Source organism: Bufo bufo, chromosome 6, assembly GCF_905171765.1.
Source record: "Bufo bufo chromosome 6, aBufBuf1.1, whole genome shotgun sequence".
NCBI classification, from domain to species: domain Eukaryota; kingdom Metazoa; phylum Chordata; class Amphibia; order Anura; family Bufonidae; genus Bufo; species Bufo bufo.
In genome coordinates, this window is record NC_053394.1 from 7418126 (window position 1) to 7436473 (window position 18348).

General features: G+C 46.4%; 1 protein-coding gene across 3 annotated transcripts in view; it reads left to right on the forward strand.

Annotated features, from left to right (window-relative positions):
* The first annotated feature begins 4863 nt into the window (after window positions 1-4863).
* Window positions 4864-18348, forward strand: part of CCDC186 (coiled-coil domain containing 186) — a 49115-nt gene continuing 35630 nt past the window's right edge. For 2 of the 3 annotated variants that reach the window (XM_040435199.1, XM_040435200.1), the window contains exons 1-3: window positions 5454-5850; window positions 11224-11820; window positions 13870-13996. In XM_040435199.1, coding sequence (XP_040291133.1) covers window positions 5798-5850; window positions 11224-11820; window positions 13870-13996 — 777 coding nt within the window. In that variant the 5' untranslated portion in view covers window positions 5454-5797. Of the gene's footprint in view, window positions 4986-5453; window positions 5851-11223; window positions 11821-13869; window positions 13997-18348 lie in introns of those variants that run through there. The other variant, XM_040435201.1, reaches the window with a different exon arrangement.

The window sequence follows — 18348 nt, forward strand, 5'->3', positions numbered from 1 at the left end:
TTCCCTAAGTTATGGTAGGCGGAGTCTGCCCTTGTTCTTCTGTAGCGCTGGCCAATCGCATTGCAGAGCTCACAGCCTGGGAGAAAATAACCTCCCAGGCTGTGAGCTCTGCGCTGCGATTGGCCAGCGCTAGGGCAGACTCCGCCTACCATAACTTAGGGACTGGTATCTCCGCCTACTATAACTTAGTGAGCGGAGATACCGGAGGGCATAGCAGGAGAACGGAGCGGCGCCCGGGGATAATAGTAAGTGCAGTGAGATCCCCGGGCGCCGCTCTACATGTCTGTATAGTTAGTTCATAGGGTAAGAATCGGTGAAAGGTCCTCTTTAACTTAGAATTTTCTACCATTCAATTTATCGATTATTTTTATCGAATATATTTTTATCGAATATAGTATCGATTATATCTACCATAATATATGTGACTGTAATGTTGTATATTATTGCTACATTGTTCTTATAAATTTTATAACTTGTATTTTATGGGGATTTAATAAATATTTTCTGCACATGTCAATCTGGTTGCCAAGTGCTCATTATTCTATTACTACATTTGCCTTTTAAGAGAGGGTGGGGTGATTCCCTCTATATGAGCTTGCAGCACCATACCGTCACTACTTGCTAGTGAGCCACCACAACCTACCCCTATGTTTATTTATTTATTTATTGTTTATATATTTTATATGTAAAATTGGGAAAGCGGGTGATTTATACTTAATATTTTGGTGTGTTTTTTTTTTTTTTAAATAACTATTTCCCCCCTTAGGGGCTAGAACCTGGGATCTTTTAATCCCTTGTTCTATTCACCCTAATAGATCTCTATCAGGGTGAATAGGACCTCACACTCTCCCTGCTGCCCTGGGCTTTGTGTACACCGCAGCAGGGAGATTACAATGGCAGCCAGAGCTTCAGTAGCGTCCTGGCTGCCATGGTAACCAATCGGAGCCCCAGGAATACACTGCTGAGGCTCCGATCACAACTGCCACTGTACCACCAATGAAGACAGGGGAGGGGAGCCTGAGGCCACTGCCACCAATGATTTTAATACTGAGGGGGGGGGGGGGGCGCACTACGCCGCACCTGAGGGGTTAACTGCCACTGATCGCAGCTCCCTGTCCTAGAGGCCTTGTGCCGGCTATGTGATTCTGCCGCCTCCTGTATCTGTATTAAACGTTAGTTATCATTAGTGGCGCAGTGGCCACAGCCCCTCCCCTCCTCCGCCCCTCTCTCTCCTCATTGGCGGAAGCAGCACAGGGGGGAGGGAGAGACTGCTTCCTTCTCACTTGTGCTGCTGAGGGAACATGGAGCACACTGAGAGCAGTACGCTCCATGTTCTCTGATACTATGGGGCTGTGCACATGAGCGGTGATTTTTACGCATCACTTATGCGTTGCGTGAAAATCGCAGCATGCTCTATATTGTGCGTTTATCACGCAACGCAGGCCCCATAGAAGTGAATGGGGCTGCGTGAAAATCGCAAGCATCCGCAAGCAAGTGCGGATGCGGTGCGATTTTCACGCACGGTTGCTAGGAGACGATCAGGATTGAGACCTGATCATTATTATTTTCCCTTATAACATGGTTATAAGGGAAAATAACAGCATTCTGAATACAGAATGCATAGTAAAACAGCGCTGGAGGGGTTAAAAATAAATAAAAAATAATTTAACTCACCTTAATCCACTTGCTCGCGCAGCCCGGCATCTCTTCTGTCTTCTTCTTAGCTGTGTACAGGAAAAGGACCTGTGGTGACGTCACTCTGGTCATCACATGGTCCATCACATGATCCATCACCATGGTAAAAGATCATGTGATCTACACAACCCCGATCCCAAACCCGAACTTCTGTGAAGAAGTTTGGGTACCAAACATGTTGATTTTTCTCACGCGCGTGCAAAACGCATTACAATGTTTGTTCCCGCAACGCCCCCCGTGTGAACCCAGCCTAATGTGTTGGTTCACACATCAGTGGTTTTCTGCTGACCATGCATCAGTTTGGCCCGTGATGCTGCCCAAACACCCACTGGCGTCTATGGGTCCGCGAAAAAATGTTCTGTCTCCTGGGCCACAGGCAGGAGAGGCTCTGGAAATGAATCTTCAGCTCAGCAGAGTCCGTGGAACACGGATGACACACGGACCAGACACGGATTCTTCACAGATGAAACACAGCCTTACACTGCAGGATTCTGGGAACAAGCGTTTATAGGAAGGTGGAGCGTGTTTGGCGCACACACTGAGGAGGCGCTCCATACCTGAACAGCGCGTGGGTGGAACACGCTTCCGCGGGACTTCAGGGCCAGGAGTGAATATGCTTTCACTGCCTGACCTGTCAGTCTGTGGGGGGCCATCAAAGCAAGCAGGGAGTGGAGCTTCTGGGTGCAACGGCACTGCCCTTGTTGCACCCAGGGGCTCATTTCCATATTAAAAGTATTGATCATTTTTCTACACATTAGGGGAGATTTATCAAAACTGGTGTTAGGGACAACAGGTTTAGTTGCCCATAGCAACCAATCAGATTTATCTTTCAGAGCTCCAATCTGATTGGTTGCTATGGGCAACTAAACCTGTTTTCCCTAACACCAGTTTTGATAAATCTCCCCCCATTGAACCCACACAAAGACATTTGGGGGGGGGGGGGGGGGCGTGCACGGCTCATATGTCGGCCGTGTTAACGCTCATAAATATGGTGACAGATGCCCCTTAAAGGCATATTCCAGTTATACCAACGTATCCCCTATCAGATTGGTGGAGGTCCTACCGCTGGGACCCCATCGATTATGGGAACCAGGGCACCGTACCCTGTGGGGCCCCCTGAAACGGAAGGAGCGGCTGGTCGGAAAAGCATGTGGCCGCTTCATTAATTTGTATAGAAGCACGGGGGATTGGCGACTACAGCGCTCACCTATCTCCACCGCTCCCACAGCAACGAATAGAGCGGCGCACACTTCTGACCAGCCGCTCCGTCCATTTCAGGGGGCTCCACAGGGTATGGGCTCCTGTTCTCGTGATTGATGGGGCCCTCACCAATCTGATAATTATCCCCCCTATATGTGGATAGAGGATAACTTGTTATAACCGGAATACCCCTTTAAGGCCCCTTTCACACGAGCGAGTTTTCCACGCGGGTGTGATGTGTGAGGTCAACGCATAGCACCCGCATGAATACGGACCCATTCATTTCAATGGGTCTGTGTACATGAGCGTTTTTTTTTTCCTTTAACGTTCCGTATACGGAACCATTCATTTCAATGGATCCGCAAAAAAAACAGAAGGAACTCCGTATGCCTTCCGTTTCCGTATATCCGTTCAAAGATAGAACATGTCCTATTACTGTCCGCATAACGGACAAGGATAGGACTGTTCTATCAGGTGCCAGCTGTTCCGTTCCGGAATGCACACGTACGTCATCCGTATTTTCTGCGGATCCGTTTTTTGCGGACCGCAAAACACTGAAAAAGCCATATGGTCGTGTGCAGGAGGCCTAAGGCCCCTTTCACACGGGCGTTGCGGGAAAAGGTGCGGGTGCGTTGCGGGAACATGCGCGATTTTTCCGCGCGAGTGCAAAACATTGTAATGCGATTTGCACTCGCGTGAGAAAAATCGGCATGTTTGGTACCCAAACCCGAACTTCTTTACAGAAGTTCAGGTTTGGGTTAGGTGCTGGGTAGATTGTATTATTTTCCCTTATAACATGGTTATCAGGGAAAATAAAAGCATTCTTAATACAGAATGCATAGTAAACAAGCGCTGGAGGGGTTAAAAAAAAAAATATAATAATTTAACTCACCTTAGTCCACTTGATCGCGCAGCCGGCATCTCTTCTGTCTTCTTTTTTGCTGATTGCAGGAAAAGGACCTGTGGTGACGTCACTCCGGTTATCACATGATCTTTTACCATGGTGATGTACCATGTGATGTACCATGTGATGACCGGAGTGACGTCACCACAGGTCCTTTTCCTGCACACAGCAAAAAAGAAGACAGAAGAGATGCCGGCTGCGCGATCAAGTGGATTGAGGTGAGTTAATTTTTTATTTTATTTTTTTTAACCCCTCCAGCCCTATTGTACTATGCATTCTATATTTAGAATGCTATTATTTTCCCTTATAACCATGTTATAAGGGAAAATAATAATGATCGGGTCTCCATCCCGATCGTCTCCTAGCAACCGTGCGTGAAAATCGCACCGCATCCGCACTTGCTTGCGGATGCTTGCGATTTTCACGCAACCCCATTCACTTCTATGGGGCCTGCGTTGCGTGAAAAACGCACAAAGAGGAGCATGCTGCGATTTTCAAGTAACGCACAAGTGATGCGTGAAAATCACCGCTCATCTGAACAGCCCCATAGAAATGAATGGTTCCGGATTCAGTGCGGGTGCAATGCGTTCACCTCACGCGTCGCATCCACGCGGAATACTCGCCCGTGTGAAAGGGGCCTAAGAGATTTTTTATCATGTGCTGAAAAGACTGAACCCAATCGCAGACAAAACGGACTGAACTTGCTTGCAAAATGGTGCGAGTTTGACTGAAGGCATCCGGAGCTACAGTCAGGTGCGGATCATTAGGGCAGTGGCAGGTGATCACATGGTACACTGACGTCACGCACAGTCTCACCCACTACACCTGGGAAGAGCTTCCACTATCAATAGATCCACCCAGAACACTGCAGGCCCCGCCCATGGGACACGTTCGGCCCCTCCCCTTATCCGGCAGGCCGCTTCTTGTTCCTCCCCTCCTCTTCACAGCCTCTCTACTAGGCCAGTAGCAACCAGCTCCGCCCCTTCACGCAGTGATAGCGGTTGGCTCCTCCCACTGGCAGTCACCTTGCAGTGTTGCCGGAGGTACGCTCTTGACGTCAGTTGGAAGCGCCGCGCTGATTGGTGGCAGCGACTGCAGGACTTGACGGCACGGCGGCCATCTTTGTTGATGTGTCAGTGAGGGAGACAGAGGATGGCTGTGTACTGAGGAGACCGGGCACCGGCGGGTGAGAGGCTGTGTGTGGGGTGTAGGGGGCGGAGACACAGTGTGTATGGGATACACTGTACATTAATAGTGATAAAGGTACGTGCTGTGTGTGACATGTATGTATCCACCTGTACATGTACCCTGTGTGTGATAGGTGAGTGATGTCATACAGCAGCCAGCACTGCCTTACTGCGGACATAGGGCCCATGAGGTCTGTGTGGGGGCCACCAAGGGAGTCGGGGGGCCAGCGGTGCCATTCAAGGGAGTCAGGGGGCCACCGGTGCCATTCAAGGGAGTCGGGGGGCGGCGGTGCCGCTGTCTCCTGGGGGGACGGGGGGCGGCGGTGCTGTCTCCAGGGGAGACGAGCTTGCCTGTAAATATTTGGGGGTGAGGGACATAAAGTATTCTATTAGCATTGAGATAGGGGGGAGAAGATGCCGCCTGCAGCTATTTGGGGTGAGGGCGATGGAGCCGCCTGTTGCCCTTTTAGAACAGCGGTGGAGGATGTTGGGGGTTGTTGTGCATGCTATGTGGGGTCTGTCAGTGTTTCTGTTGTGTGTACAGGTTGCCGTTATCTCTGCATTTTTGCACCTCCCTGTGTCAGGCGCAGAGAAGCCCCCGTCCGCTCGCCCTGCCCCCAGCACTGATATGTCTGTGCTACACCGCCAGTAGTTTTGGGAAATTCTTTCTGGATCTCCAGGACACGTCCGGTCCGCTCCGCCACCTCTATAATCGTCGGGGCCCCAATTGAAGTTTCCCTTATGAGCGCTCAGGGGCGCAGCGATGCAGTGAAGTTAAAGGGGTTGTCCACCTTTGACCATACTTCTCAGAATGCAAATCACCAGAACAAGTGGGGAATCCTGGGAGACCTCAGCGGCAGAATTGTGAGTGCAGCTCTGGATCAGAACAAGATAAGTGATGTGATGGAGCGTATTACCGATACTGGAGCGCCGGTACACCATGTCTTCTATTGGATGCTCTGTGACTACCGGGTTTCCTGCCGCATCTCATCGCCGCTGTCTGTATTAGGTTGTGATTTGTGAGCGGCTTCCCCCGTTTTCCTGATTTATTTATTTATTTTTTGTCATTTGGACTCTTTAGTTCCTTTCGGGACTTTGCCGCTTGGCCACATGCCGCGTTCAGGCGCCGGATACCGCTGCCTTCGCTCTCACTGCACTGCCGATCTGTCCTTCATGAGCGTGTTAAAGGGCCGGTGTCCAATCTTGAAGGGCTGTTCAGTTTCCTAGATAAGGGGGAGAATGGTGTTAAAAATAAGTGACAATACTCGCCCATCCCCCGTCGCTGCTGTTCCGAGGCTTGTCTGGTTACCGCTGGCCTCTGCTCCATGGTTCTGGCTAGACACACAGGGAATGGCAGGAGATGCCCCTCCGCCTGTCACCGCGACTGGGCGGGAAGCTCCTGCCATTCCGTGTGTGCCAAGTGACTCGCGGAAAGACAGAGGTGGGGGGCGCGGTAAATAATGTTTTTAGGTTTTTTTTTTACACCGTTCTGCTCCTTACCGTAGCCCGCCGTACTACCCCTTTAATTTTTATATAATGAAAAGTTCTAGAATTTTTACTTAGCATTTTAAAGATCTGTGCTTGCTGTCAATGAACTGTAATATATATGTTTACCCATCCCTTCCTGACCGAATACTTCTCAGAGCAGAGCGTTTGTTACCATGTGTCCAGTCCACTGTCTGGCCTCCAGAACAGAGAGATTTGTGCTGCTGCTGTGTACAACGGACACAACTGTAACAAACCTTCAGCTGTGCCTGCAGGATTAGGTTTGGAAAAGCTTTCTGCCTCTCTGGATGGAAAGAAAAATGTTTACATTCACTGACATCAAGCAGAGATTTTAAACAGTGAAGAATCGAAGTAAACAAAATGTGTTAAAATGTTGCAATTTATTGGAAAAAGATACACGTGGAGGATGAGCATTCTGCTACACAGAAGATGGGAGTGCTTGTGGCCTCATGAATGAAATCTAATGAAGCGTGCGTCGACTTCGCTGCGGCTTGGACACAAGTGATGTGTTGTGCGGAGAGGCTCGGTGGCCGCTGGTCACCGGCTCCACAATGGCCCAGTGTTCCACGGACTCATCTGAAAAGACGTGGAAAGATTCTGCTGCTTCCCTGCCGTTGTGAGGATCTCCGCTTGCTGTATCGGTAATTTCACCCTCATTCTGGTCACTGTGGCTTGCAGGGGTCCTGACCAGTGATCGGACGTTTCCCGAGCAGATTCTGCTGCTTCCCTGCCGTTGTCAGGATCTCCGCTTGCTGTATCGGTACTTTCACCCTCATTCTGGTCACTGTGGCTTGCAGGGGTCCTGACCAGTGATCGGACGTTTCCCGAGCAGATTCTGCTGCTTCCCTGCCGTTGTCAGGATCTCCGCTTGCTGTATCGGTACTTTCACCCTCATTCTGGTCACTGTGGCTTGCAGGGGTCCTGACCAGTGATCGGACGTTTCCGGAGCGGGTGCCCTCTGTCCTGTGCAGCTTCCTCTCTAGTGCCCTCCATTGAGAACCTGAGGATTTGCATTGAGAAACCACCAGTCTTCTGTTAAGGCCTCGTGCACACGAACGTTTTTTGAATCCGCATCCGAGACGCGTTATTTTTGGCTCGGATGTGGACCCTTTCACTTCAGTGTGGCCGCAAAATATGCGGACAGCACTTTCGTGTGCTGTCCGCATCTGTACCGCCCTTCTACAGCCGAGCAAAAAAAAAAATTGACATATCCTATTCTTGTCCATATCACGGACAAAGATGGGACTGGTCTGTTAAGGGTCAGACCTTCCTTTCCGCAAAATGCAGAACGCACATGGCTGGTATTGCTGTGCTTTGCGGATTTGTTGTTTGAGGCCTAAGCTGTGTGCATGAGGCCTAAGGCGGATATGAACCCCGCCGATCGGACACCTGGATATGGGCTTAGGTTGTCTTAATGAGACAACCCCTTTAACGTACTGACAGGGGGTCTGGCAGCGGCTTGGTAATAACCATTGTGTATGCCCGGTGACCAGGTGAGGTCTGTGGTTGGAAGGGTTGTATTGCTCCACCCGTGGACCCCGTGAGAGATCAGTGCTTCCCTGCTTGCTGATTGTCTCCACTGACACAGTTGGTTTCCATAACTATTGTACGTCTTGGACTTTGGCAGTTCCTAAGGATTGCACTGATGAAGCAGAGGTTGCACTTTGTTCCTGACTGTAATAAACCGCTCCAGGAGAAGAGTCTTTGAGGTGTCGGAGCTTCGATTGTGAATTATAAGGGGGAAGGGGTGACCCAGCAGGACGCCTGCGGCACAGAGTGGTCACTGTGGACGCTCCTCTCGTCTTCTGGTGACTTTTAGTTCTGAGATTTCTTCTCCAGTCGCATTTAGACCTAAATTTAGCAGTGCATTGTGGGAGCTCCGATTACAGTCGGCAGGGCTAAGGGCATTCAGCAGAAGCTGCTCTGGATGTGAATGGAGACTAGAATTATTTGCAGTCCCCCATTTTTTTTCTTTTATATCGGTGTAAACTAAGACCCTCCGCAGATCCCACGTATCAGATCCTCTAAGGCTACTTTCACGCGGCAGAGGATTCTGGCAGGCAGTTCCGTCACCGGATCCGGCAATCTGCATGCAAACAGATGGCATTTGTAGACGGATCCGGATGCATTGCAACTAGAACGGATCCGTCTCTCCTTTTGTCATACGGACAAATGGATCAGTTTCTATTTTATTAATTTTTACACATTTTTACTGTTCTGCGCATGCGCAGACTGGAAGGACGGATCCGGCATTGCGGTCTTTCCTCCGTCCAAAACGCTGTTCATTGACTGAACTGATGCATCCTGGACGGATTTCTCTCCATTCAGAATGCATGTTCAGTGAATGAATCGGTTCTTTTCTGGTATTGAGCCCCGAGGACGGAACTCTGTGCCGGAAAAGAAAAACGCTAGTGTGAAAGTAGCCTAAATCTTTCTTGCTGCTTTTCATCTGCGGACACCTCAGCCACCTCCTTCTCTCCCTGTGGGACTCATGAGGGTCCGACACGAGCCGACCCTCTCTAATCCTGGGCGCGCAAGTATAAAATGTTTAACTAGGGTGCATTCTGCACCAGGCGATAAATGGCCGTAACACGTTGGCATGGTCGGGGTTAAAGGTCAACTATCATTATCCACAATACACCGGCAGGATTTAGACTGAACTAATGGGTCCAAGGGTATCGTGTCAGAACTTTTCTGTAAATAGATTCAACTATTGGAGCGTATCGTTCTAAGTGGAGGAGAGTTGTGGTGTAGTATAGAAAGTCACAAGATTCTGATGTAGTTATCGGCTGTCCGTTATCATCCTAATAGCGGATACTGTGCTCCTGCCGCCGGTATCTGGGTAACGGGTAACTTTGGTGTTTGAGTGTCCCCTGAGGAGCCTGAAATCAACTAGGCGAAACGCGTAGCGACGGTGGAGGACATTTTTTAGTATTTATTTTCCAATTTGTGTTCCATCTTTCTTTATATCACTACTCTTCCCTTATTGTACATTATTGGGTGGTTTCTCTTCACCCCGCATGGGGCACTGAATCTGGTTTTTATTTTTGGCAATTTATAGTAGTCCAGATGTATATTTACAGCCAGTATTCCACACTGCTGGAATACATCCCCGTGTCAGGGCTATCCTAGGGTTATTAGGAGGCACTGGATCGCCCCTATCGGGGCGGCTATTCCGTTAGTAGGCAGGGTGGCAGAGATAGGGACGTTGCCCTACACCCTAAGCTAATGGTATGCCTACTATACCTTCCTACAACCATGTCATCGGAATAGTTTTTTGCTATTTTGTAGATTTAAATAATAATAATTTCTCCTTATTGTATATCATGGGTGAACTGGTTTTATCATTAAAGAATTAAAGGTTATGTCTTAGAATAGTGGTCCTTCTGTGAGCCCTGCAGATGAACTTCATGCATTTATTTGTCGCGGTTTACAGGAAAATCTGCTGGTATTTACCTGTAATTTGCCTTGTGTGCACTTAGCGTACAGGTGCACAGACTACCACGAAGCTGTGCGGTTTGCAGATGCTTGTGGATCGCCATGACTGTGCACGTGAGCAGCAGATTTACTTGCAGAAGTGACGCCGTCCTTTGAAAACCGCTTCTTTGCTTTGGCAGAGGGGGTAGTGACCGCCCCATGTGCCATAGACACCCAGAGCACCCGTAAATCATGTGTGTCCGTGCCCTCGTGACCGGCAGAGTTTGGCCACGTTTTTGCATCATGCGCGGCTTTCAAGGGGACGTCTGTCGCCCCAGAGCAGTTTTCTTCTCCACTTACCTCTTCAGAGCGGCTCCACTCCAGCGCCAGGGGACTCGCCGGTCCCCTGTGGAACAGAGTTGTGGCGCCCCACCGATTTTTCGCGTGCTATACTGCAGCCATTCGTGGTGATGTGCTGCTTGAGGTCACCTCGCCGCATGTCCAGGTCACAGGGGTCCGGAAGCTGTGGGGATTGGACGCTCGGTACTGGTCAATAGGTAAGTGGCTTTTTCCGTCATGCTAAGCGCTTTCCAGAGCGTGCGCGCGATTCCTTTGGACAACCCTTTAACTAAGCTCGCTCTCTGCACTGCGAGGGTCATTGGCCCTTTAAGACTCATTGTATTGGAAGGGCATTGTGTGTGTGAACTGGTTTCTTTCTCGTCGTCTTGTTATCTTGTGGCTTTGTGGTTTAAATAGTGTATTTATTAGTAGGCCAGACAAGCCCAGTCACCATGACGACCAGGAAATCTTCCTTAGTAACCAAGCGTCCCCTCGCTGTCGGCTCTCCGAGCTGCCGCGTCTTCGCCTTCGGATACGTTTATTTTTGCCCTTTTTTGACGCTCATATAGAGCATGTCCGGACCTCCTCCCTGTCCTTCCCATTGATGAATCCTCAGCCCCAGGAGGCAGACAGCGGACCCCTCATAATATCCAGTGGGGGGCGCCACACTCAGTGTGCAGGTGATATCCTCCTGCTCTATAAGTTCTGAGGGCAGGCATGGAGAGTGCCTAGTGACCTCAATGCTATGTATTCCATCCCTGACCCCAGGAGCTCACAATCTAATCATAATGTATCACTCCCATCATCCCTACGTTCAAGCCAATCTAAGTGATCAGTCTGTATTTGTAATGTGGGGGATAGACTGGCTCCATGCAGATGTGGCCCCTGGGAAGTTCGGGGTCCCCTATGCGATATATATCATGTCTACACGTTTATATAGTTTATTCATTCATTTTTTTTCACTTTCCTTTTCAGCTTTACAGTCATGGAGGAACCTGGGGGTCATTCTCAGGACCGTCCACCCCCCGCCGCTGAGGGTCAGTCGCCTCCCCAAGACTGTGAAGGAGATGACCACAAATCAGAAGCACAGCTAGCGGCAGAGATTGCACTGGGAAGTGAAGAGTTAACTCAGGAGCAGCCGGGCTTTGTGACCCCTCCATCATCAGAAGACTCCCATGAGACCTGTGACCCCCAATCCGACCCCGCTGCCCCCCGTAACTCGGAACCTGCAGATCATGTAGCTGCTATACCTCAAACCGCAGACCCTGATGAATCTAAAACTGTGACCCCAGAAATCCCCCCCGTCCAGGAGGTCCCACATGTGAAGGACGATCCCGAAGAAAACCTGGAGACCGAGGTCTCCTTAGATACCATCAGCACCAAAGATCTTCTGTCCAAGATCCACATCCCGCCATCCCAGGAGGCTTTACTGGATGAGATAGAGAGTGAGCTGAACTTCTCCGAGGTGGACTACAAGTTACACAATGGCATCCGTAAAGGTGGCTTAACCCTGGATATGCTGGAACAGTGTGTCCATGACAAGTATATGCAGCAGGAAAACTCCATTAAAAGGTAAAGCTCCTCCTGCGGCTGTGTGGTGTATGATCAGCGGTCAGACGTGGGGGATACGTGGAGAAATATCCGCCCGTGTTTATAGCATGCTGCTAGGGTATACCATTCACTTTATGATCCCCTGCGGCTCCCAGGAATGAGGTCCACTGGTGACGGGCGCCGGTGTACAGGTGAAGATTACATCGGGAAGCAAAGTGACACCAGCACTTCACCAATTGTTCCTCAGGATTGCCGGGGCCCCAGAGCGATTATAAAGTGACAGTATATACTATAAGTATATCAGATGGTCATTTATGGCATATAGCTAGGGTAGGCCGTAAATGTAAGATCCGTGCAGGCCCCATCTCTAGGACCCAATCCTATCGCAAGAACATCTTTCTGCTTTCGGAAGTATCACAGCGGAAAAGGCGCATACACAGCATGCGCTCCGTTCACTGCAGGGCCCTGTCGCAGAGGCAAGACCTGCACCTATTAGACATTTATAGCATATTCTAGCAATGTGCCGTCACTTTACAGGATGAGAATACGCCTTTAACTTTACCTATACTGATCCTGAGTTACATCCTTTATTATACTCCAGAGCTGCACTCACTATTCTGCTGGTGCAGTCACTGTGTACATACATTACATTACTCTTTAAAGACTATAACACTGCTCCTATGTACAAGAATATAACTGCTATAATACTGCCCCTATGTACAGGAATATAACTGCTATAACACTGCTCCTATGTACAAGAATATAACTGCTATAATACTGCTCCTATGTACAAGAATATAACTACTATAATACTGCCCCTATGTACAAGAATATAACTACTATAATACTGCTCCTATGTACAAGAATATAACTACTATAATACTGCCTCCTATGTACAAGAATATAACTACTATAATACTGCTCCTATGTACAAGAATATAACTACTATAATACTGCTCCTATGTACAAGAATATAACTACTATAATACTGCTATGTACAAGAATATAACTACTATAATACTGCTCCTATGTACAAGAATATAACTACTATAATACTGCCTCCTATGTACAAGAATATAACTACTATAATACTGCTCCTATGTACAAGAATATAACTACTATAATACTGCTATGTACAAGAATATAACTACTATAATACTGCTCCTATGTACAAGAATATAACTACTATAATACTGCTCCTATGTACAAGAATATAACTACTATAATACTGCTATGTACAAGAATATAACTGCTATAATACTGCTCCTATGTACAAGAATATAACTGCTATAATACTACTCCTATGTACAGGAATATAACTACTATAATACTGCCTCCTATGTACAAGAATTTAACTACTATAATACTGCTCCTATGTACAGGAATATAACTACTATAATACTGCCTCCTATGTACAAGAATATAACTAATATAATACTCCTCCTATGTCCAAGAATATAACTAATATAATACTCCTCCTATGTCCAAGAATATAACTAATATAATACTGCCTCCTATGTACAAGAATATAACTACTATAATACTGCTCCTATGTACAAGAATATAACTACTATAATACTGCTCCTATGTACAAGAATATAACTACTATAATACTGCTCCTATGTACAAGAATATAACTACTATAATACTGCTCCTATGTACAAGAATATAACTACTATAATACTGCCTCCTATGTACAAGAATATATCTACTATAATACTGCCTCCTATGTACAAGAATATAACTACTATAATACTGCTCCTATGTACAAGAATATATCTACTATAATACTGCTCCTATGTACAGGAATATATCTACTATAATACTGCTCCTATGTACAAGAATATAACTACTATAATACTGCCTCCTATGTACAAGAATATAACTACTATAATACTGCTCCTATGTACAAGAATATAACTACTATAATACTGCCTCCTCTCGACAAAAATATGATGAGATTGACTACTAGGATCTTTGTATGATTGCAGTTCTCTATATCTCAGTGTATTCTACGGTATTATCGCTCATTATCCTGTAAAGTTTTACATGTTTTGTGTTTTTTTCCAGGTTAATTGAGGAGAATAAGAAGCATCAGCAGCTGATCTTGGACATTTGCTCTGAGAAGGACCATCTAAGAGAAGAGCTGAAGAAGCGAGGAGACACTGAGGTCCTGCACCTGAACTCCATAAAGCAGGTAGGTGTCTCCCGTCTTGTAGGTTATTTGGTCAGCGATCTTCTGTGTTGGATTTCTTCTCACCCGACTCTCCTGTTTTGCATAAGCTGCTCTAAGGTGTCCGCCTCTTATTCCCCTCTGAAATAAATTACCATGCATGCTGCGCTAATCGCCGTTTAAGCAGCAAGTGTCTCATGTATGACTAGCGTTACTGCAGTAATAGCAGTGTATGGCGAGCACAAAGTACTGTGTGTGCGCTACAGATCCTTGCAGTATAATGACCGGCTGTAATATTGTGTGCAGTGCCTACAGTAATAACAGAAATAGGAGAAAATTCCTCTCCTCTATATGACTTTACATTCTTACATAGGAGCAGTATTATAGTAGTTATATTCTTGTACATAGGAGCAGTATTATAGTAGTTATATTTTTGTACATAGGAGCAGTATTATAGTAGTTATATTCTTGTACATAGGAGCAGTATTATAGTAGTTATATTCTTGTACATAGGAGCAGTATTATAGTAGTTATATTCTTGTACATAGGAGCAGTATTATAGTAGTTATATTCTTGTACATAGGAGCAGTATTATAGTAGTTATATTCTTGTACATAGGAGCAGTATTATAGTAGTTATATTCTTGTACATAGGAGCAGTATTATAGTAGTTATATTCTTGTACATAGGAGCAGTATTATAGTAGTTATATTCTTGTACATAGAAGCAGTATTATAGTAGTTATATTCTTGTACATAGGAGCAGTATTATAGTAGTTATATTCCTGTACATAGGAGCAGTATTATAGTAGTTATATTCTTGTACATAGGAGGCAGTATTATAGTAGTTATATTCTTGTACATAGGAGCAGTATTATAGTAGTTATATTCTTGTACATAGGAGCAGTATTATAGTAGTTATATTCTTGTACATAGGAGCAGTATTATAGTAGTTATATTCTTGTACATAGCAGCAGTATTATAGTAGTTATATTCTTGTACATAGGAGCAGTATTATAGTAGTTATATTCTTGTACACGGGAGGCAGTATTATAGTAGTTATATTCTTGTACACGGGAGGCAGTATTATAGTTACATTCCCCTTCGCTTTCCTTGGTTCCTCATACTGATAACAGCAAAAAAGAGAAGTTGAGAAAACCTTCTTCATGTTTGTCCATTTCTCATCATGATTATATTTAGTGATTTATTTTTTTGAGTTTGGAAGTTTTTGTGTTTCGTCCTCTTTTCTTGTTCGGTCTCTGATCTTTGCGTTGTTCAGGTTTTTCAGGAAATAGTTGAAATGGAGAAAAAGTTATGAACCTGAATATTTGTGTGGAGATCAATTCTGGCCATGGACACAAGATATCAGAGTCTCTGTCATTCCAGTACAGATGGAGTTTAGGATTTCTTGTATTTTATCTACAATTAGCAGGGTTTTGAGGTTTTTGTATATGGCCGCCTTCACTGCCTCCCCATTTAGCCCATCGACAGATCCGTCTCCGTATTGCTCAGGTTGCTGTTTTAATGAGGAATGTTTTGGGGCTTTTTTGTTTCATTGTTTCCTGTAAATGTCATTGTGTAATGAAACATTCTGTAACTTAGTATTTTCTGCTTTATAAGACACACCCGATGACGAGATGCACCCCCAGCTTTAAAGGGAACCTGTCACCGGGATTGTGTGTATAGAGCTGAGGACATGGGTTGCTAGATGGCCGCTAGCACATCCACAATACCCAGTCCCCATAGCTCTGTGTGCTTTTATTGTGTAAAAAAAAACGATTTGATACATATGCAAATTAACCTGAGATGAGTCAGAGCTTGAAAATATGACTCTTCTCTGGTCACACAAGTAAGATAGGACTCTTATGTTAATTTGCATATCTATCAAATCGTTTTTTTTACACAATAAAGGCACACAGAGCTATGGGGACTGGATATTGCGGATGTGCTAGAGGCCATCTAGCAACCCATGTCCTCAGCTCTATACACACAATCCCGGTGACAGGTTCCCTTTAAGAGGAGGAAAATAAGAAAATATTTTACATCAGACCTCAGATCAGATTCCCATCAATATCAGGATTTCAGATCAGCCCTTCATGTCAGAACCCCATCAGACCTCAGATCAGCCCACATAGTGAGACCCCCATCAGACCTCAGATCAGCCCACATAGTGAGACCCCCATCAGACCTCAGATCAGCCCACATAGTGAGACCCCCATCAGACCTCAGATCAGCCCACATAGTGAGACCCCCATCAGACCTCAGATCAGCCCACATAGTGAGACCCCCATCAGACCTCAGATCAGCCCACATAGTGAGACCCCCATCAGACCTCAGATCAGCCCACATAGTGAGACCCCCATCAGACCTCAGATCAGCCCACATAGTGAGACCCCATCAGACCTCAGATCAGCCCACATAGTGAGACCCCCATCAGACCTCAGATCAGCCCACATAGTGAGACCCCCATCAGACCTCAGATCAGCCCACATAGTGAGACCCCCATCAGACCTCAGATCAGCCCACATAGTGAGACCCCCATCAGACCTCAGATCAGATTAAAATAAAAAAACATCTCTTACCTGTCCTGCGCCGTAGCCCCTCTCCACTTCCAGCAGAAGTCGCGCTTACCTGTCTTCCCGGCCGGCGCTGCTCTGTCACCTGATTGCGGGCAGCGTCAGGTCATAGTGTGACGGTATATGTGGCCTCCATGGCTTTCCAGGTTTTCACTTCTATGATCCTCATCCACTATGTTGTCACTATTTTATTATTCTAATTGGAACAAAGTTTTGTATAGGTTTTGTTCTGTATAAAAGGGATTGTATCCTGGCATTATGGAACTTATGACACTAGTCACTTTGGAAACATGCACTTTATATTTGTATCATGTGTTTGTAATTTAGGCTGATTGTAACCACACCTTGGTGGGTGGGACACTTTTTTGCAACGCTTTATATGTCTTCACTTTCATTACCTCTATGGTTGAGGAAGGCTCGTATGAGCTGAAACGTCGCAATATTTGCCATAATATGGGTGAATAAAACCACTTTGATTTTCATCACAATTTGGAGTGCAGTCCTGCTTTCTCTATTATACTATTGGGGATTGCCGTTGCCCCCTTTTTGGACATTGCACCTACTTCTCTGGTTACGTGTGTGTATATATATATATATATATATATATATATATATATATATATATATATATATATACATATACATATACATATCACACCCGAGGGTTTGTTACGTCTGTAACCAGACTTTGAAGAGGTTGCCCTGGTTCAGAGCTGAACCTGGACATACCTCCATTTTCACCCCGGAAGCCCCCCTGACTTGAGCATCGAAGCAGTTCATTTTTTTGGAGATACGGTGACGAACTGGGCTCTCCGTGGGGCTGCCAGGAAGCCCGGTGACGTCACCGGCATTGATCGGTGGGCTTTAGCCCTAGCCAGTAAAACAGCTGGGGCAGCGCTGAAGCCCGTCCATCACAGCCGGTGAGACACACTGCTGGGCAGAAGCTTCCGCCCGGCAGTATGTGACTGTAAACAAAAGAGCCTTTGCCCTGCGCAATCTAGCGCAGGGCCAAGGAGAGCATCGGAGCCTGAACTGCTCCGATGCTCAAGTCAGGGGGGCTGCCAGGGTGAAATTAGGGGTATGTCCGGGTTCAGCTCTGAACCCAGACAACCCCTTTAACTGCATTGATACATTGTAAACACTGTCAGGATAGCAGAGAGTTGCAGAGGTTTGTGTATTCTGGATACAATAGTAACAAACCCTCAGCTGTGATAAGTATTAGACTACCTGTGCTCTACATGACTATCAGCTTGTTGTTTTGTAGTGAATGAATACATAGTAAAACTTAACTTGGTTCAGAGGTTAAATTCTGCAGCGCGTTGGTTGTTCGATGTAAGCGCCTGAACGTGTGAGGCCAAGAATATCTCATTCACATTCATTGCTGGCGGGGGGTCAGCGGATCCGCTCAGGATTTATGATCTCAGCATGTCCGTGGCCGAAGCTTTAGAAGCCTCTTCGGCCTTAAGGCGTGCAAAGGATTTGTTTCCGTTAATGACAGTAAGCAGAGATCTTGAAAATGGAGAAGTGCCAACTGTTTTGAGATGTTCCAGAAGTTTTCCTTGTGCGGTGAATGGATCCTGTTTACAGAGGACTGGACACGTCCGTTGGTCACAATGGCGGTACATAAGATAGAGGGGCCGGCTCAGATCGGAGCTATGTTACCGCAGCTTCTGATATAAAATATAGAAAAGTGACAGCCGCACAAAGTCACAGTAATTTTGCTCAAAATGGAAAGTAAAAATTTGACTCCTTGATGCCAGAATATTGGCTCTGCCAGTGGTAAATCCATCCACACTTTTTAT